Source organism: Sus scrofa, chromosome 3, assembly GCF_000003025.6.
Source record: "Sus scrofa isolate TJ Tabasco breed Duroc chromosome 3, Sscrofa11.1, whole genome shotgun sequence".
NCBI classification, from domain to species: domain Eukaryota; kingdom Metazoa; phylum Chordata; class Mammalia; order Artiodactyla; family Suidae; genus Sus; species Sus scrofa.
In genome coordinates this window covers 120176409-120197764 of record NC_010445.4, presented here as the reverse complement: position 1 = coordinate 120197764, position 21356 = coordinate 120176409, and the positions used below count along the sequence as shown (strand labels likewise).

The following is a 21356-nucleotide window of genomic DNA, read 5'->3' as shown; positions in this document are numbered from 1 at the left end:
TCCATCTGCCGCAGGCAGGGACCGGGTCTTATATTTTGCTCTTATTCTCTGTTGCCTCCTCTCACCCGCGCTCCTGCCCACACAGAGCTCGGTATAGAGTCTGGCACCAACCGGGCTCCTGGGAGTATCTGTTGAATGAACACTTGGGCAGAGAACGGTTTTTGGACTCACCATTTCTAATTAAGGGGAAATCTCTCTCTCCCGTTCCCATCCACATGACCAAGTGCATGTACTTCTCTGCAGTGATTCATACCCTCGTGAATCATCGGCCAAAGCAGTAATGGGATGACATGTTTTAAGGCCAAATGGAGAGCCTTCTTTAGCACAGCTGACTTAAGACAACCTTCGGAACACATTTCAGCCCTTTCACTGGTCATTGGGTGGGTTTGCTGCTGTCTCCCCAGGCTCAAAAAAGACCTGCTCTGCTGAGTCACCTGTTCTTCTGACACCCCCATGTGCCTGGCATCAGGGATCACAGGGGTGGGCAAAACCAGGCATTCCCAGCCTCCATGGCGCTTGTAGTCCATTCAAGCCCTTGATGCAACAACTCCTATGAATGTTTCCTCACAATTCTGACAAATATTACCACGGATGAGACTTGGTGACGTGCATATGTGTAATGCGGGTGGGGGGCAGGCGTATTCTGACCTCGGCTCATGGAGGGCTTTCCTGAAAAAATGAAGATTAAATCAAGGTCTGAAGAAGGAACAGGCATTAACTGGGCTGGGGCAGAAAAGGAGCATTCCAGACAAAAGAACATGGCAAAGTTCCCACAACTGTGGCTAGAAGGCCAGCAAGGTCTCAGGTGATAAAAGAAGCCCAGAGGGCAGAGGAGTGGACCAGAAGCTGGACACGGAGCCTCAGGGATAATTTTGTTCCTTGTCCGGAGAGCAATTAGATGCTTTTGGTGGTTATGGGAATGGCCATGAGCAAGCTCGCCTGTGCATTTCCCTCGGGACTGGTGAGGCCTGGCGGGTATGGTGAGACTAAGGCCAAAACCAAATACCAAGTCAGTCTTCAAAGGCACCAGCTTGGCCAGCAGCCCAGGGCATGTGCGCTGAGACCCCACTACACGCCCCTGCTCAGCCAGGTGCTGTCTGTGAGCATCAGGGGACAGGATGCATTCGCCACACTTGAGGGGAAAAGGAAAGGGAAGAGGCAGCTTCCAAACCCCAGGGGCCCAGCTCCTTGCAGCCTCCGAGGTCCTCTATATTCTTTAACCTTAGCACTTCTCTTAATAGTTCTACCTAGTATGTATTAATTATTATTGCCCCATTTGGTGGATGAGGAAACTGAGGCTCGGATGGGTTAACTGACTTAGCCAGCATCACAGAAGGAGACAGAACTAGCTTCACATCTCACCTCTACATCCTGTGAGCCTGAGGGGGGGTCCTGCCTTCTCTTAAGCACATCACTTTCCTGCAGCCCTGGGGGGAGGGCAGAGTGTCAGCACCAGCAGGGCCACAGCCAAGGTCTCGGAGGGAGGCTGATTGCTGTCCCCGGACTCAGGGGTTTGGTTGGCACCGCTCCCCCCACCGCAGCACCTGCCCCCGAGCTAGAAGCCCCAGATCCTACCTGCCTGCCCTGGGCTCAGCCCTTCCTGCTGAATGGACGGGGGGGGGTCCCCCATGAAGGGCAGATGTTTGCCCCTTTCGTCCATAATAGTGGGTGCCCACTCCCTGTGGGTCTGCAGCAGCCCAGGCAGCCTTGATGACAGGACTGAGGCTCCTGGGAGCATAGTGCTAAGTAGGAGGAGCCCCTGGGGAGGAAGCAGAGGGATGGATAATGCCTTTCCAGATCCTGGGAGAGGGGGTGGATGGAGCTCCATGTTGGTGCTGAAGGCCGGGCAGACTTGGCAGGTGCAGGAGAGGCAGCATCGTTCCCCGGCAGAGCTGGGTCTGATCCCGGCCCGCTCATCTTCCTTCGTGGGACCACCTTATGCCAGGTACTTCATGCGCAGTGATGGCCCCCAAGTCCTAAATGTGTTAAAGAACCAGCTGAAGCGGCGCATGAGAAGGACCTGCCACGGCCTCGCTTCCTGATAGGCTCTCGTGAACTTCTGTTCTAGTAGCAGGGCCTGGAGAGGGGGTTCTCAACCAGGTCGGTCACCCAGAGGAGGCCTCTGGCTAAGTCCAGCAGAGGTGAGGGGAGATGACCTTGGAGGCAGAGTAGCCATATTCAGGAGGGCCGTAGAGAAGACTCTGTTACTGAGTCCAAGCTCATACTGCTCACCACACAACAGGCCAGTAAATTGAGAGATGAGGTTTTGGGCCAAAGAATAGTGACTTTATTTGGAGAGCCGGCAGACTGAGAAGATGGTGGACTAGCATCCCAAAGAACCGTCTTGCCCAGTTTGAATGCTAGTTTCTTTTATGGAAGAAAGAGGGTGAGGCGAGGAGGTAAAATGAAAGTGACAATAAGTTGCTGCAAATATTTCCTGGTTCCCGCCAGACTCCGGAGGGGTCGTGTAAATTTCTTCTTTCCAGCATCCACGCCCAGGATGGTCGGGATGTTTCCCGTGAGCTAAACAGAGGTATTTCAGCTTAAGCTCTGGCATAGGATGCAGGGTTCCCAGAACAGGGCCATTCTGTATACTTTAAGTAACAGGCAAGATCCCTTAGTGATTAACTTGTAGCAAAAGCAATAGGATAGAGAGGTTAAAGAAACAGATGCGTTATGGAGTCAGCTTTGTCCTGCCCTCTTACAACTCGACCTTTGCGGAGGGGATTCCATTTGGGTGGGTTCCTAAACCAGACAAGGTAGGCTTCTGACATTTGAGAGCAAAGGAGAACAGAACTGACCTGAGTGAGGACGTTTTAAAAGGGACCTTGTCTTGGGAGGGGTTGGATGGCAGCCTCTCCCTGATGGTGAGCAGCAGAGCGGTCCAAGAATACTCTTCTGTTCTTTGATCCCATCATGAGCTCTATTTCAGGCCAACTAATGGGCAGAAATCTATTCTGAGGTCGCAGGCTGCCTGGCAGCAGCCGGAAGCGGGAGAGAGATGTGCTCCGAGGTCTTTCTGCCCCTCCCTCCTGACACAGCGCATCTGCCTTCGGCCATCACGGTGGGCCAAGGCCAAGGCCAAGGCCCGGCTTGTGAAACCCTCCTCCCACATGAAGGTCAGGTGGGGAACTTCTACGGGATCTGGATCCTCCATCAAATTGAGGGAAATGTTATAACGTTTTCTCTGAACTTAGTACAACTTCTAGGAGGATGGGATGGCAGCAAGATGGTGCAGAGGCCTGGAGTGAGGGAGGCCAACACGGTGTTTTTAGGCTCTTTCTTTCTTCCTTTCTTTCTTTTTCTTTTTATGGCCACACCTGTGGCATATGGAAGTTCCCAGGCTGAAGGTGGAATTGGAGCTGCAGCTGCCAGCCTACACCACAGCCACAGCCACACAGGATCCGAGCCACATCTGCGACCTACACTACGGCTTGCAGCAACACCGGATCCTTAACCACAGAGCAAGGCCAGGGATGGAACCCACATCCTCACCTACACTTTGTCAGCTTCGTAACCCACTGAGCCACAACGGGAACTCTGAAGACGTTTCTTAATGGCTGAATGCACTCCTTGCTGCACTGGGAGTGGGGGTCCTGGGGGTACAGATGCATATTCAGCATGAGGTGTCTGGGCTCATTCGCTATCTCTTCGGGAAACAAGCTTCTGATATTCACAACTGGATAGATGATTCAAAAGATGGAAATGTGGGGCTTGGCCCACCGTCTGTAAGGGAAACCTCTGCTATGGCTCTGGAGCAGGCTGGTTAAATTGTGCAAAGTCTTCTGTTGTCTCCCTGGGGAGAGACAGAGTTCTCAAGCATTTCCTGGGATTTTCTTCTGCACATCGGTCGGTTCTGAGTAAGGATGTGGAGGACAGTTGGTCACAGTCGAGGCTTGTATAAATCCCAGAAAGCTAGATTCTGGGTCCTTTCCTCAGCTGCGAGGAAGAGCAATGAATTGTCAGCTGCCTGCATCTTAGGGTGGGAGAGGGAATCTGTGCACTAAGTATTTGTTCAGTTTCAGACTCATAAGATCATCTCGGTGACTTGGTTTGTGGCTCTACACACTTGTAACAGTGTAATTTTATACTTACGTAGTTGTTTGATGAGTATCTATTTCCCCCACTATCCTTAATATTCTGTATCTTTTTTTTATTTTATTCAGCACCCAACACAGTGCTTGACCCATAGTAACTGCTCAATAACTGTTTGTTGAGTTAAAGAATGAACGAATCATAAAAAATATCCCTCAGTGGCATTTTAGTAATTTTAATGTAGTACATACATTCTGCCAGGAGATGGCGATAAATACACACAGCCAAGGATTTTGAGTATTAGGCTATGGAAGCTAAGAATTACATAAGGCGACAAATTTGTTCATTTCATCAGATGTGGATTTAGGCGTATTTCCTAGTGAATACTTGATTAAAGGAAACAGAAAGATGTAGCAGAAATGACCAGACAGATCTGCATTCAAGTCCTGCCTCTCCCATAGCCAGCCAGGCACCTTGGGCAAAGGCCTTGACATTTTAAGCTTGTTACCTCGTCCACAACAGGGTCTTTATGATGGCAGGTTTCACTATAAAGATTAAATGAAATAACACACGTTAAAAGTACTAGAAGTGAGCCCACTCTAGTGCTGCGTGAAAATCATGAAAGTGTTCCCATAAATGATGAGGCGAATGAAAATTTTTCCCAAAGGTTCTACCTTATGTTTCATATACAGTGGCCCCTCTGTATCCATGGGGAATTGGTTCCAGGGCCTCTGTAAATACCAAAATCCAAAGATGCTTAAATCCCTTATGTAAACTGGCCAAGTACAGTTGACCCTCCATAGCCACAGGGCCACATCTGCAGAGTCAACCAACCACGAGTTACTTCCCTGCTGTCCTCAATGCTCTGTCTTTTTTCTGGTTTTATTCCCAGAATGAAGAAAATGATGAATAAATAGGTTGGTACTCTGAGAATTCACAGTTCAGTAATCAATATTAAATAAATAATCCCCTAAATAAATAAGAATGACAGGTGGTGCTAAACCTCTGTCCTAAAAACCTGCTTCCTTGTAATCAAGTAAAAGTTAAGAAGAACCAAACCATCCTCTAGAGTTGCCTTGAAGAGTCTAAGAGATGCTGAAGGTGTAATTGATCACAGCCCTGCAGAACCGTCATTAGGAAGGACTGTTACTGAGTCGAAGCTTGTATTGCTGGCCACATGACAGGCCAATAAATTGAGAGTTGCTGGGGCAAGGAATGGCGACTTTATTCAGAAAGCCAGCTGACCTAGAAGGTGGGGGACTAGGGTCCCAGAGGACCATCTTCTCCAGGTTAGAATTCAGGCTTCTTTTATAGTAAAAGTGGAAGAGGTGTGGTTGGTTCTTCTTGGAGTAGGAATCCTTTGTTCTTGCCACTGTCCATGTAAGTCAGGTCATGATGTGCCTGTAAACACCACCAAGACAAATATTATTCTCTGTTTTGCAACTTTTTATCTCTAGAAGAATGGAAAAGTGTTATACCTTTAAAAGTCAGGGCCTGAGAAGGGGGGGCGGCTATCCTATATATTTTAGGCTAAAGGCAACATTGACTTTGTAGCAAAAGCAACAGAATGCAAAGGTTAAAGCAGAAGAAATAGATCCAATATGGAGTCAGATTTGTACATCCCTAACACAGGGCAGGGGCAAAAGAAATTAATTCACTCCTTCATTCACTAAGTAATGATTGAGCACCTACTATGTGTCGTTTAAACAGGGAACAAAATAACATAGCAGCCAAGACTCCTGTTCTCATGGAGTTTATGTTTCTCATGAAGGAAGAAGGACAATGAATAAATAATTAAAATATGTGTATGAGAGTCAGCTTTTTGGAGAGAAATAAAGCAGTGAAGGGGACTAGGGAATTCTGGGGATGGGAGAGTTAACATTTGTAGTGAGGACTTTTAAAATGTTTTTCACTACCATTCAGTTGTGAAAACCCTTCTCTCCCCTCATGGAAACATGAATGTGTTAAGTTTAAGGCAGCATTCCTGTTTCACAGATGAAGAGGAGCTGCTAAAAGAAGTGACACAACCACAAATACGAAGACACAAGGATAAATACGAGACCAGGGACCCAGTCGGTGCTCACCAGGAATTCACAGCCCTTCTCCTTGGAAGGCCCCAAGCAAAGAACCGGGAGGAGCAGAGGAGCAAACTGCCTCTGCCCTCGCAGAACTCACAGGCTGGGAGGGACACGGGCTAGAGGGTTTGGAAAGATTCATCTAGAAACCAGTGATGCACAAACCAAGCAGAGGGAGAGAGTCCGTCCAGCCATGAAGGTTGCATGAAGGGGGAGCATTTGAGCCGGACCTAAAGAAAAGGTGGGATTTCTTGATTGGCCAAGGCGAGGTGGCATGAGAGAGAGAAGGCATTTGAAGTGTGAAAGCAGAGGGCGGGTTTGGTGACACCTGGGAAGACAGCCGAGATTTAGGGGGCACAAAGCAGAGGAATGAGAGTGACAGGCTGCAGGCAGGAGCCGTCACGAAGGGCAAGAAGTTCAAGTGGAGCACGTGCCAGCAGAGCCTCTGGGGGCCGCGCTTGAGAGCAGAGAGAAGCAGGACACATTGTGTTTAAGGCATATATCGCGTCAAGTTGGAAGCCCTTGAATGGCAAGCGAAGGAGCTTAGGTTTGATTCCACTGAGTGTTTCTGTGAGGAGAAATGAAACCTTCGGAGCCACATTGCAGGAAGGACGGTGTGGCCTGGGTGTCAAACCTGGAGGAGACCAGAGACAAAAGGAGGAGGAGACTCCGGCCAGAATCACTGCACAGTGCTGGGGGCTCTGGTGGAGACAGAAGCGGGGGCCCTCCATGGATCCTCTCGCTGGAAAGTGGACAGGCGCTGGGAGGTGGAGAGAAACAGGGGGAGACCTGACCCACCAGGCCCTGGCTGAAGGCACCCACTGACTGAGGCCATCTCTGGGAGCGCTCAGCCCACTCCCCTAAGCAGAGCCCAAGTGGGCTCGGGGAGCTTGCCCGTGACCCAGCTCTGCAGACGGCCCACGTGATCAGGCTGTGCCCACTGACTGGGCTCTGCCGAGTCTGAGTGGAGGGTCCGGCAATCCTCTCCCTCCAGCCCCTCTCCAGGAAGAGGAGGCCGTGGGTATAACCTTGCTCTGCAGCAGCACCCACGACAGACGGCAGGTACCACAGGCCGCCCTCATCTCCGCGCATCCTGGGGAGGGGAGGTCCACGGGAAAGAAAGATGTATGGCCCAGAAGAATTATCTCAGAAACTTCCAGAAATCAGACCAGGGACTGCCACAGGGCAAGTGCGCCCTGGTCAGTCAGCAGGACAGACGGGCATACGTGCCAGCTCTCTGCCACGCCAGACCCTCCACCACCTGCAAATCTGCTGAGAAGCCCTGTCCCTGGGGCCTGTCTAGAAAGCACAGCTCCCTCTCCTCTCTTGGGATGGCACAGGAGGGCTGTATGTTCCTTGTTCTCTACTGGTCTTGGCTTGAGCTCAGCAGAACCGGGAAGCCTCAGGGGACTGGCCTTTTCTCAACTTCTTTGTCCTCATTTCTGAGGTGCTCATCCTCAGAGGCGCCTCCCACTGCAGGCTTCCTGCAAACAAAGGCTCCCTCACTTGGTCAACAAAGATAGTGCAGGGGGCACAGGGCAGAGTGACGCTGCATGCGCAGGGCTGACCAGTCCAAGGAGAGAAGGGTGACAGCAGCATGTGTTTGCAGAGAAGGGGCCTCGGAGGAGGTGGCAGCCGGCTGTACTTCAAACAATAGGAGGTAGAACTGAGCAGTAGGCCAGGGTCCCACAGACAAAGGGCAGACAGAGGCAGGAAACCAGGGGGCACTTACGGATTGGCAGGTAATTGCATCTGGCTTCAGCAAACGGGTGATCCTGCCCCAAGTTAGAAATAGGGCTGGCCCTTGCAGCTCACCTGTGAATTGGTTTTCGGCATCAAGGTGGCATTTTCCTACAGACATCATGCTGCCCTTGGTAGCTGGGTCCGAGGCCGGCAGCCTTTAGAACCCATTTCCTCAGCGCATATCTGGAGCACAGGATTGTCCCTGTGGTAGGATGGGGACAGATCACCATGTGGCCTTGAGGTCAGGGTCTCATCAGCAGGGCCAGAAGTCTCTTCCTGGCCCCACCTTCTGCCAACCTGCTAGGCTCTGAGCCCCCAGGTGTCCGAGCAAAAGGGCTGTGGGCAGCACAGGGGCAAGGACAGGACCTGAGAAAGCAGGCTGTAGAAAAGCCTGAGAAGCTGCCTCCAGGCCCCGGGCTTGGTCAGCTATCATCCCGGGCTCAGGAGCCGGGGGACGAGCCCACTCACCGGCACCCCCAGAGTTAAGCTGGCCAGAACCTGGGGCAAACTTTGCTCCACCTCCAAACTCTGCTCTTCAAAGAGGAGCCGTCTCTCAGGCACCCTCAGGGGGGCCAGCTGCCCCGCCGGTGCCAAACCCCAAAGGATGCCTCTAGGAACCACAGCGCACAGCTTCTGGGGTCCGAAGGATTCCTGGCTGGGCAGTAATTGACCATCTGCAGTTGCTTCCCAGATGAGGTTGTTTTTGTTTTTGTTTTGTTTTTACTTTTAATGGAAATACAGGATACATTTGCTTTAAAATTTTTGACTAAAAGTAGAAAAACTGTATGTGTGCATGTGTGTGTGCGTGTGTGCGTGTGTACATAGGCATAAAAGAAAGGCTGGAAATTTATTGACAGTTGGCTATGTTAGATTAGCTAATACAGTTCCTGAAACTTCATAACTAAATTTATTTTCTTTCAAACTGATTTCTATGAGCTGGATGTTTGTGTGTCCCCAAAATTCATATGTTGAAACTTAATACCCAGAATGATGGTATTAGGAGGTAGGTGCTTAGATGATGATAGTGGAGCCCTCCTGAATAAGATTGGTGCCCTTATATGGCTGTGTTTTTTTGGTTTTTGTTTTTTTGTCTTTTTTTAGGGCCACACCCACGGCATATGGAGGTTCCCAGGCTAGGGGTCGAATCGGAGCTGTAGCCACCTGCATACACCACAGCCACAGCCACACCAGATCCGAACTGTGTCTGCGACCTACACCACAGCTCACAGGAACACAGGATCCTTAACCCACTGAGCGAGGCCAGGGATCAAGCCTGTGTCCTCATGGATGCTAGTCAGATTCGTTTCTGCTGAGCCTCGACGGGAACTCCGGGAACTCCTTTTTTTATATTTTTTTTGGGGGGGAATAGTGCCCTTATAAAAGAAACCCCACAGAGTCCCCTTGCCCCTTCCGCCCCGTGAGGACAATGTGAGAAGTCAGCAATTCGCAGCGCAAAAGAGAGCCCTCACCAGGAGCCTGATCTTGAACTTCAGCTGCCAGAACTATGAGAAATAAATGTCTGTTGGCTTATTAGCTACCCAGTCTGTGAGAGTTCGTTACAGCAGCCTGAACTATGAAGACTTAAGTGAAATATATATAATTATATATATGAAACATTTCAACCTTAGAGATCTTTTTTTCTGTTATATTAAGAGATTTAGGTTATTAATACCACCGAAAATTGTTTCCACATCAATATTTAATGCAGGAGTTGAAGGAAAAGACATTGAATTTTTAAAATAAAACTAGGAGTTCCCACTGTGGCACAGTGGGTTAAGAATCAGACTGTAACAGGAGTTCCCGTCGTGGCGCAGTGGTTAACGAATCTGACTAGGAACCATGAGGTTGCAGGTTCGGTCCCTGCCCTTGCTCAGTGGGTTAACGATCCGGCGTTGCCGTGAGCTGTGCTGTAGGTTGCAGACATGGCTCAGATCCTGCATTGCTGGGGCTCTGGCGTAGGCTGGTGGCTACAGCTCCGATTGGACCCCTAGCCTGGGAACCTCCATATGCCGCAGGAGCGGCCCAAGAAATGCCAAAAAGACAAAAAAAAAAAAAAAGAAGAAGAATCAAACTGCAACAGTCCAGGTGGCTGGAAGATGTGAGTTCGATCCCTGGCCAGGTGCACTGACTTAAAAGGATGTGGCATTGCTATAGCTGTGGCACAGGTCACAACTGTGGCTCAGATCAAATCCCTGCCCCGGGAGTTTTCATACGCTGTGAGTGCAGCCATAAAATAATTTTTTTTTTAATTTTGAAAATTAAAATAAATTAAAAAATTAAAATAAAACACCCCTGAAGCAACATGACACCAACAATACTTGTACTTCTCAAGTACTGTTTTCCTCAAAGAGAAGTAACTATAAGTTCAAGACCTGATTGCTTCCTAAAGAGACTGAAGGAAGTGTGGTTTCATTTTTCAGTGATGATCCATCCAAAGTTGAGTTATTTCATCAAAAGAAGGGTCATTTCTCTGATTAGAAAAAAAAACCTGAAATACTCAGAAACCGACAGGAGGAATTTTCCAAAGGAAGCAACCCCTCCGGCTATCTATGGGCTCTTGATCACAGACTCAGTTCTTCCAAAGTAAACACATTGGCCATAAAAGTCGGTAAACAGACCTTCTGCGAGGCACATGTAACTTTAAAACTCAAAACTTACAATCGATTTTTTTCCTCAACGATTTCCAGATCTATATTAATGTCTAATATCCTGACCTAAGGTGCCCTGCTCTTTATAGACAAAACTGTCAGATAGCCCTTACCTTTATGTTGTGAGATATAAGATAGGTAAAGCATTGCACCACCAGAAATCTACACGGATGGAGAAAAATAATACCCAGTGGGCTCGTGTCACTGCTTATGGAAAGGCTGGTAGGTAAACAGCCTGAAGGAGACTTGGGAATCCACCAGGGGGCTCACTCTGTTCTTAGGCTGGTTCACAGTTACCAGCTCTGCCCAAGACCCCTGAACAGCAGGCAGCTGGCACCTCAGCAAACAGCACCCCCACACACCGCCCCCAGAGAGAGAGGACAACCCCTCGTGCACAGACACATATAATATTGTGATAGAATAAGAAATACATATTTAGGGAGTTCCCATCGTGGCTCAGTGGTAATGAACCTGAGTAGTATCCATGAGGATACGGGTTTGATCCCTGGCCTCAATCAGTGGTTTAAGGATGCCGTGAGCTGTGGTGTAGGTCACAGACATGACTCAGTGGATCCTGTGTTGCTGTGACTCTGGCGTAGGCCGGCAGCTATAGCTCCAATTTGACCCCTAGCCTGGGAACGTCCATATGCCCCAGGAGCAGCGCTAAAAAAAGCGGAGGCGGGGGAAGGGGTCAAAAAAAAAAATAGAAATACATATTTGGTCTTAGCCTCCATTCCTGCCAGGAAAGCTTCTAAGACTCTTGGCATCTCTGGAGTGATAACAGTGTCTTTTGCATGTCAATGAAATAACTGTTGGCTGGGAGCCCCTATAGCGCCAGGATTGGGGCAGGGTTTGGGGGGCTGGTCCCAGAAAGAGGATGTCAGATCAGAGAGTTGGAACTTTCAGCCTCAACCCAGACCTTCAAGGAGGGGGAGGGTCTGGAGATTGAATTTGGTTACCAATGGCCAATGACTTCATCAGTCATGTCTACATAATGGAAAGGCTATAAGAACTCTTAAACTACAGGGCTCAGGGTTCTTCCAGGCTGGGGAACACATCGGGGTGCTGGGAGGGTGGTGTCCCCAGAGAGGGCATGGAAGCACCGTGCACCCCGCATCCCCGTACCTTGCGCTATGCATCCCTTCGGTTGGGTGGTATCCTTTATAACAAACTGGTCAATAGTAAAGAAAGTGTCTTCCTGAATTCTGTGAGTTGTTCCAGCAGATTATCCAGCCTGAGGAGGGGATTGTGGGAACTCTCCGACGTTATAACCAGTCTCAGAGGTACAGGCAGGGACCTGGGACTTGTGACTGGCATCTCAGGTCGGGGGTAGTCTTATGGGACTGACCCTTCACCTCTGGGTCCGAATTAAATTGGATGGTAGGACAACTGGTGTCCAGCCAGTTGGAGAATTTGTGGTTGTGAGGTGAAAAAAACAAAACAAAAACAAACCAAAAACCCCCATCGGTGTTGTGCGTGAAAAACAGTTCAGAGCACGTGAGGATCAAAGGTACCTGCTTAGAAATCTTCAGGTTCAAAATCACTCAGTTAAAAGCTCACCGCCTGGCAGCCTGTTCTCAAGTGCCCAAGCCCAAAAGTGGCACTTGTGGGTGGGGTGTGGGGGGGAGGTTTGCAGGGGAAACGTGCCAAGCAGGTGAAAGAGGAAGGAAGCCTTTTCTCCCCATAACCTGCCTCCTCGAAAGCAACAGCCCAGGCCTGAGCTTAGGGGACCCTTGGCCCGCTGCTCTGTCGTAGCTCCTGTCAGACTCCAGGACCACCGGTCATTTCACGTTGGCCCCAGTACCCAGGGACTCTGAGCACCTAAGACGGGGCCTGAGGAGAAAAAGGCCTCCGTGGATGCCGATGAATAATGAAAAATGAAGGGTAGCAAAAATGAATGATGTGCTTAGACAGTGAAGCAGCAAAGAAGAAACTTGCCCTTCGCAGCCACAGAATGTTGTTGTTTTTGTTTTGTTTTTTATTACTCGATGAATTTATTACATTTGTAGTTGTACAATGATCATCACAATCCAATTTTATAGGATTTCCATCCCACAACCTCAGCGCATCCCCCTACCCCCCAAACTGTCTCCTTTGGAGACCGTAAGTTTTTCGAAGTCTGTGAGTCAGTATCTGTTCTGCGAAGAAGTTCATACAGAGTGTTGTTTGATTAGAAAAGAAGAGGTTGTCAACTTTTTACTTTCTGAGGCTAATAAAATGATTGTTGCCATTTTTAAGCCACTCCGTTGGGGGGGAGGGGTTCTTACGCAGCAAGAGCAACCAGGACAGACCCTGGCATCCAGAAGTGGGAGCTGCTGAAGTACAAGCCTAGGGCAGCTCCTGCCCTTGGAACGCTTGCCTTGACCCTGAGCCTCCTCTGTTAGATCTTTACATAAAATGCTTATTTTGTTTCTGGAGGGAAATTTTCTACTGTCCAATGTGCTTCTCTGGGTAGGAGGAGCGGATGGCAGGGCTCAGCAGGTCCCAGGTCAGGGTGCTCACTGAGAGAGGGGAGACAGCCTGGGGGGCGGGGGGCATGACCCCGGCCATCCACATGCCCAAACCTCTTGGCAAATGCCAAAACCCACGCAGGAACAGGAATCCGGCTATATCCACAGGGCTCTGCTCTGGATTTTGGATTTGCTGGATTTCTTCATCCAGAAACACACACGGACCTTCTCTACTTTAAAACATCCCGTGGTTTGCTTTTGCTTGGAGGGCAGGTGTGAGGTTCGTTTGCTTTGCGTCCTGTGGCTCACCTGGAGACTGTCCTTTAGCTTTGGGGGCAGAGCGTCAAGTATCAGAACTCCCTGCTCTTTGGGACACGCCCAGACGCGTGTCCAGGGCGAGGCCACTGCCTCGTTCCCTGCCGTCTTACCTCCTCTGCGCCTGTGTCCATCCTCTGTCTCCCACCACACCCCATGGGCTCCGAGAAGACAGCTCCTTATGTCTCTCAAAAAGAAGCCCAGTCATGTTGTATTTTGAGTGGGTTTTAAAGGGGCTGCAAAAGAAAAGTTCCTGCAGAAAGAAGTCAAACACTGGCACCCCGCCCAGGGCAAGGGCTGCGGGCTGGGGGGCGAAAGGGCTGGGGAGCCTCTGGCAGAAAGGCCTAGATGGTCTCACTCAGAGGACGTGGGGAGAGAAGTTGGCTGCTGCCTCCATCCCAGTCCTCGAGGAAAGTGACCAGGGCAGCCTCGGTTAAGGAGTCTTAGTTGCCCCAATCTAGGCCCTGCCGACGCAGAAGCTGAGGGTCCCCAGCCTCACCCAGAGGAAGCAGTGAGGGGCCTGGGAGTAAGGACACTCTGGAAGTGCTCCACTGGCCTGCCCTTGGCCCAAACCACCATCCAGGCGGGCCAGCCTGTCACCCTCATGCCGCGGCCTGGGAGAGCGCCCGGGGCTGTGAGCCAGAAGCGCACGGTGGCCCTTCACTCTGGGCCCCGTGATCCGTCCCCTCCAACCTCTGACGGTGACCCTGTGTGCTCTGCTTTGTAGTTCTTCCCGTATGGAGATGCCTCCAAGTTTGCCCAGCATGCCTTCCGAACCTTTGACAAGAACGGGGACGGCACCATCGACTTCCGAGAGTTCATCTGCGCCCTGTCCATCACCTCCAGGGGCAGCTTTGAGCAGAAGCTGAACTGGGCCTTCAACATGTACGACCTGGACGGTGACGGCAAGATCACGCGGGTGGAGATGCTGGAGATCATCGAGGTGAGGCGGCCCCAGGGCGTGGTCCCCACCTGGGCTGCGGGCAGGAGGGCAGCCCCGGGAAGATGCCCCCACCTCCCCCATCCCCAGCAGGAGCCCTGCCAGGCTTTGTATTCTCTGTGCCTGGCTCCAGCGCAGCACTGAGAAATGTCACAGGTCCAAGCTGTCAGAGGTCCAAAGCTGACTGTCCGTCAGCCACTCTCACTTGCCCTGTGAGATGTGCCACAAACATAAGCTAGTGGGTGAAAGGGGTGGTATCAGGATCCGGCTTCTCTGGCCCTTGGTTTCACTCTGCTCTGCGGGACCCCAGCCTCTTCCTCAAACCAGCCCCCTCCACCATGGGGGGCACAAGATGCTGCCCATGGCTCCCAGGTCCCCATCACTCCACAGGAACAGGCATCGTTGTCAGCTGTCTGTGCAAACATCCCAGGACCCCCTGCCCGCTGCTCTGACCTGTCTTCCACGCTCCTCCCTGCATACCGCCCTCGAGATACCTGGACCTCCCGGCTTTCCTAGAACACACAGCCTCCCTTCAGGGGCTCGATGTCCTCTCCCTCTGCCCAGAACCCCTCCCTGACCCCCTCACCTCAGAGCTATGACCTCACCTCGCCCCCAGCAGCCTGCCTTCCTGTGCTCCCTGCCCCCAATAGAGCCCCGCCCCCACCCCCTGCTGCCTAACCCCTTTCCTGCATGTTGTCACAGCATTTAGCACCGCCCCACATAACCTTATGTAACAAAACACAAGCTCTAAGAGAGGGCTCTGCTCCCTCACCACTGTATCCCTAGAACCCAGAACAGTCCTGGAGGCTGGCGGGCACTTAACTGCTGATGAATGAGTCAGTGTCTTTTCTTGGCAAGTGTGCCCATCTCTGCACCAGCCCATGTGACCACAGGCAAGAGGCAAGGGGTCCTCCCTGGAGCTGGGGTGCAGCCTCATCCACAGAGGGCTGAGATTCAGGGAGGGTCAATCCCCGGATGAAAACTAGGGGATGTTGGCAAGAGACAGTAGCCCAAACCCCCAGATGCCCACCATGCTGCACTCGCTGTCCTCCCACTACAGCTGCTTCCAGTGCAGTGAGCTCCCGCCGTGTCCTCTGGAGCCCTGCCTTCCCTCTCTCAGCATCCTTAGTCCATTCTCTCCCGTTAGTACCCACATGCCTTCCCAGGAGAAGCGGAAGATCTAACAGCAGCGAGGGCAGCTTGAGGAGTCACACCTGGCATTGCTGCTTCCTGGCTGTGGGCCTTTGAGCAGCAAAACCTCAATGTCTTCGTGAAAGAAAATAAGGATGTTAAAACCTGCCCTCCGAGTCTAGTGTAAGGACTGGGGGAGAGGCTGTGCAAAGCACCTAGCACACTTCTTGACATAGGAAATGCTCAGAGAAGGGCAGCTAACTCTCGAGGCCCTGTCTGCCTTGGAAATACCATCTGCCTCAACTCTCAGCTTCCTTCCTTCTCATCAGCCATGTCCCCCTTCATGTGTCTTCTGTGTGTGTGGCTCCCTGCCTCCAGCTCCAGGATTTCCACCAGCTTCCGGCCCTTTGCACCTGCGCCCTGGCACCCTCTCCTGCCTCCAGCTTCCCCTTGGCTGAGCCACCATCTCAGGACCCAGCCGATCAATAAGTGATGCAGTCTTAGAGCATCCCTGTGCTTCAGGAGCTGCTCCTCATTTATCAAATCTTTACAGAGCACTTTTTCGGTGCCGGACCCGGATACACGAATCTCTGACAGCTGGTCCCCTCTGCCCCAGCCTCGCTGTCTATGTGGGACCCCTCACGCACTGCTGGCCACTTTTGTGCCTACTGTGCTTGTCACCTTGGGATGTCCTTCAGGGTTCTGGACTCATCGGAACCGTCTCACCCTTAAGTCCAATTTATCTCAACCTGTCCTGAAAGCCGTCTTGGCCCACCTCACCCCAGAGTTCTCCACCGCCCTCTCGGGCTCCCCGTAGCCTGGGGTCAGCCTTTGCAGGCACCAGCCAGCCTCCTTGCAGGTGGGGCAGAGACAGATGTGAAAAGCAGCAAGTGCCGGCCCTAGAGGAGCTCACTGGCCTGACGGCCTGCGTCCACACAAGGGCACCTGAGAACAGAGAGAGGCAGGTGCTGTGACGGGGAGGGTCAGGAGAGGACAGAAGAGCAAGGGCCACGTAACCCCATGCAGGACAGTGCGTCTGCCCTGAGGTGTTGTGCACAGGCCTAGCAGGTCCACAAGTTCTGGTTGAATGAGAGGGTACTTCAGACAATTATTTCCTCCTAGAAAAGCACAGGCGACAGCATATCCTATTTTCAGAGAAGACAGTGCTAAACATTTTGATGCCCCCGGGCGTGTCCCATGAAACGCGAGTCTCCAGGGCCTCCTTCGTGGGGGAGCACGTTCCTATTTAGTTCCGAGTCTGACATGACCTCGGCCTACGTTGGTGTGAAGTGTGAGGGTCTGTATCTGGAACATGCTTCCCTGGGGGTCATGTTCATGGTCAGCCTGCCAGGCTACATCTTAGAGACGGTTAATGGACACGGCCATGTTCAGAGTTGTTAGACGAGGCCCGGGGTGGACTTTGTGTGTCTGCACTTCTTTCTGCTGTGACCTCATCCATAGGGCACTTCTCTTCCTGCCTGTTGCCTCTTTTAAGCCTTGTTCATTTCAGCCCTTGAAGGACAGGGTAAGAGTGGCAGCTTATGGTGGATGCCCCCTCTGTCTTTAAAATCCAGGCGTGTCTGCTTTTCCCTCCTTCACCACTCAGTTCTCGCTAATCTGGACCCCCTCTACCAACTGTTCATCAAATGAAATGTCAATAATCTTCTTCTTGGGGTTCCCATCGTGGCTCAGTGGAAATGAATCTAATTAGCATCCACGAGGATACAGGCTTGATCCCTGGCCTTGCTCAGTGGGTTAAGGATCCGGTATTTCCGCAAGCTGTGGTGTAGGTCGCAGAGGGAGCTTGGATCCCGCATTGCTGTGGCTGCAGTGTAGGCCAGCAGCTACAGCTCCGATTCAACCTCCATATGCTGCTAGTGCGACCCTAAAAAATAATAATAATAATAATAATAATAATAATAATAATAATCTGCTTCCTCTATTACTTATTTGTTCGTTTTCTTTTCTTTTGTTTTTAAAGCCATACCTTTGGCCCATGGAAGTTCCTAGGCTAGGGTTTGAATCAGAGCTGCAGCTCCCGGCCTATGCCACAGCCACAGCAACAGTGGATCCAAGCTCTATCTGCGACCTACACCACAGCTTGTGGCAATGCCAGATACTTAACCCACTGAGCAAGGCCAGGGATCAAACCTGCATCCTCATAGACACTGCATCAAGTTCTTAACCCATTGAACCACAGCGGGAACTCCAACAGTCTGCTTCTAATAAAGTCAAATTTTGTAAATTTTTTCCCACCATAAATCAACACTAGAACCTAGTTATAAAAGTGAGCAAACAAAATGTTTTATCTCAATAGACATTTACTTGTTCAGTGAAACACTTGTTAGTACTTTACTCTTTCTGATGGGTATTCTTCAAAACTTTATTGAGTTGTAATTAACAGACCATAAATTTACCCATTTCAGCTATACAATTCAATGATTCTCAGTAAACTTACCAAAGTGAGCATCCATCATCATAATCCAAGTATAGAACATTTAAATTTTCCCCGATTAGATTCTGCATGCCCACTCATACCCCTGGGCTCCAGAAACTATCCTTCTGCTTTGCCTCGATGGATCTATCTTCCTGGACATTTCATAGATGAAATCATACAGTATATGTTTGGCCTTTTTTGTTTGTTTGTTTGTTTTTGCTTTTTAGGGCTGCACCCATGGCACATGGAAGTTCCCAGGCTAGGAGTCAAATAGAAGCTTCAGCTTCTGGCCTTTGCCTCAGCCACAGCTACAGCCACACAGGATCTGAGTCATGTCTGTGACCTACAGCACAGCTCACGGCAACGCTGGATCCTTAACCCACTGAGTGAGGCCAGGGATCAAACCTGCGTCCTCATGGATCCTAGTCAGGTTCATTACCGCTGAGCCATAACCGGAACTCCCCAGATACATCATATCTTGATGAGCATTTGCGCTGTTTTCACTTGGGGGCTGTTATTAATAACGCTGCTATGAATGTTCACCTCCAAGTCTTTGTGTATATTTTCTAAGACACTTTGCTAAGAAAGAAACCTATTTTACCTTTCATTCCCATGTTGAGAATTACCTATGCAGAATTAATTGAACCGGGCCACAGGAGCGTCCCACTCTGTTCTTTAATTTACCAACAGAGTCCCTGACACAGCTTATGCTCACTGTAAACTAACTTCTTTCGGGGATAATTTCTACTTGCTTTCTTGACGGATTGTAAGTCTCTTATCCTTTGGGACCACACTTCATCTTTTCCTAAAGCTCCAAGGAGTGGTGCTTGTTGACTATTACCGGACCTCAAACTCAGACTGTTTATACCTAAACTGGCCATTTTCCTCCCTGAACCCGTCCCTAACCCATGATTCTTGGTCTCACCACGACTCTTGCTACTCACTTCCTCTGGCCAGAAACCCCAGGAGTCACACAAACTTCTCTATCCAGTTGGTCTTGAGACACAAACTTGGTTGCATCTCTCTCTTACTTAAAACCATCTCAGGAGTCCTTTGACGTCCGCTGAAATCCGCTACCGATCAGAGGAGGACTTACGGTCTGTTGCTTGTTCTCCCAGGCCATCTACAAAATGGTGGGCACCGTGATCATGATGAAAATGAATGAGGATGGCCTCACGCCCGAGCAGCGAGTAGACAAGATTTTCAGCAAGATGGATAAGAACAAAGACGACCAGATCACCCTGGATGAATTCAAAGAAGCTGCGAAGAGCGACCCTTCCATCGTATTACTTCTGCAGTGCGACATTCAGAAATGAGCGAGGGTCAACGTTACGGACTGCACAAAAGTCTCAATGTTCCATTCAGTCTGCAGCTATTCACACACACACACACACACTATTGCTTGGACTACCTATAAATGGACTTGCTTCTTGTGTTTGAAACACTTGTGTGCATGAGAATGTCATTTGCTAATGAATTTTAAAAAGCATATATTATAAAACAAACCAGCCACAATGTGATATGTGTAATATCATTTCATAAAAAACAAAAAACAAAAAACCTTCCTCCTCCAAAGCCTGGGCAGAAATGTGCTGCAAAGAGTTATATGATTTCTTGTTTATGTTTTGCTAATGCTCGTGTCTCCTTGATTACATGGTGTTAGTAGCACTGAGATTCCCCCACAGTAATGTAACTGAATTAGAAGCTGTGTCACCATCTCCTGTAAAATAGTACTGGACACACACACAGAGCGGCCCTTGGCTCCTTGGTGTGGTCCCCACACAAGAGCTTGTATTCCCAGTGAATAGAAATGTACAACATTTGCATGCCTTTTAGGTTTGCCTTAATTCTTACCTCATTTGCATCCTATCAATCTGGAAAGAGCTGTGTTGGAATTAATGTAGTGTAAAACTTAAAAACCCTGCTAAATGACTCATTAATTAAGCATATCTATCTATATATACATATACACAAAGATATTATTTATTGAAAGTAAAAAAAAAAAAGATGGATGTGTATTGATTTCTGCTTGAATTTTCAAAGGCTTCCAAAGAAGTGGCAATAGATGTCCCAAATAAATTTATAACATTTGACGTAAAGTTTAAGTGAAATGTAAAACTTGCTCATTCTCAAAAAATGCTCGCTAGTGTTGACTGTGGTGCGTCATATTCTACGCACTGTGGGGAGGGTGCAGAGCAGGCTGAGAAGCGTCCTTGAAAGAAGCCAGTAGGAAAGAGGCCCTCCGTCTTTCCAAATCAGAAGTGTCCCTGTTGTTTTCACGATGGAACAAAATCCTGTTTTAAGCTTGAGGCAGGGAGGCAGAGAGAGTCCATCAAGAACTCTAAAGGTGGGTTTGCATTTTCAGAACAAACCTGGATGGATCTGGTGTGTTTCTACTGCGCTGTCCAGCAGAATTTTCTGGGATGACGGAAACATCTGTAACCTGCCTGGTCACGTGTGGCTGTCGAACACTTTGAGTTCAGCTAGTGTGACCGATGAACTGCATTTTTTCATTTTATTTCAATTAATTTAAATTTCATTTGCCACGTGTAGCTAGGAGTTACCATATCCGACAGTACAGCGCTGAAGCATTCACTTTTATGGCGCGCCCTTTTTTTTTTTTCCCCTAAATACTCTCCCTTTGTCTGTCTTAGGATCATGAAATGAAACCAGAGGACAGGGCCTGATGCTTCCACTCATCCATTCAACAAGAGGTGGGATCGAGCAAATTTCCTCCTATAGGACACCAACAGTGCCTGAAACCCTGAGAGAACCAAATTTTGCCCCAGAGAGAACATCCCCGGGTGCTAATAGGATGTCCTGGTGCCCTTAACCCCTGTGCTTGGTGAGTCCAAAGTGGAGCCAGGGAGGGATGGGGCCGTTCAGACTCCTCTGACTAAGTGAGGCTGGGGTGGGGTGAGGAGCTGGGGAGCGGGGGGCTTAGAAAGGCCCTTGGTGAAGATGTACCCATAGCAAAATGTCTTTGATCACCTAGTACATTCCCATATGCTCCCATAGCAAATTGTCCCATATGCACCCATAGCAAAACATCACGGATCACCTAGTACGGTCCCAGCACCATTCTTATGGTGGGAGACAAACGATAAACACACACACACACACACGTCTAATTGTGAGAACGATGAAGAAAACCACAGCAAGCAAAGAGGGATGGAGACTGATGGGATGCAGCAGTGGCTACAGGCTGGTTAGGTGACACTGATGTAAGACCCAAGTGAAGGAAATGAGCCACGTTGGCATTTGGGGCACTTAAGAAAAACCAACCTTCCAGCAGGATCATGGTTCTTTTTATAAATAAAATTTCGAAATCGGGCCAACAAGTGAACACCTTGTTATCTTCTTGTTTTAATCCTCACTGCTTGCTGGTGTAGATGGTGCAGGATCCTGAGGCCAGTCCGGCAGTATGGTTAGAATAAGTGTACCTATGCCCTCTGACCCAGCGTTCTCACTCCTAACTATATTGTCCCAGGAAGCTCTCACAGAGGCTGTACTTGTCCCAGGATGTCCGTGACAACTCTGTCTCTGCTGAGGGAACCAGAGGTGATCTAGTGGTTCACGACT

General features: G+C 49.8%; 1 protein-coding gene across 1 annotated transcript in view; it reads left to right on the top strand.

The window, feature by feature from the left end:
- The window catches only part of VSNL1 (visinin like 1), a 110261-nt gene extending 90393 nt beyond the window's left edge, over positions 1-19868 (top strand). The window contains exons 3-4 of the mRNA XM_021087821.1: positions 13994-14209; positions 18893-19868. Coding sequence (XP_020943480.1) covers positions 13994-14209; positions 18893-19090 — 414 coding nt within the window. The 3' untranslated portion in view covers positions 19091-19868. The remainder of the gene's footprint in view (positions 1-13993; positions 14210-18892) is intronic.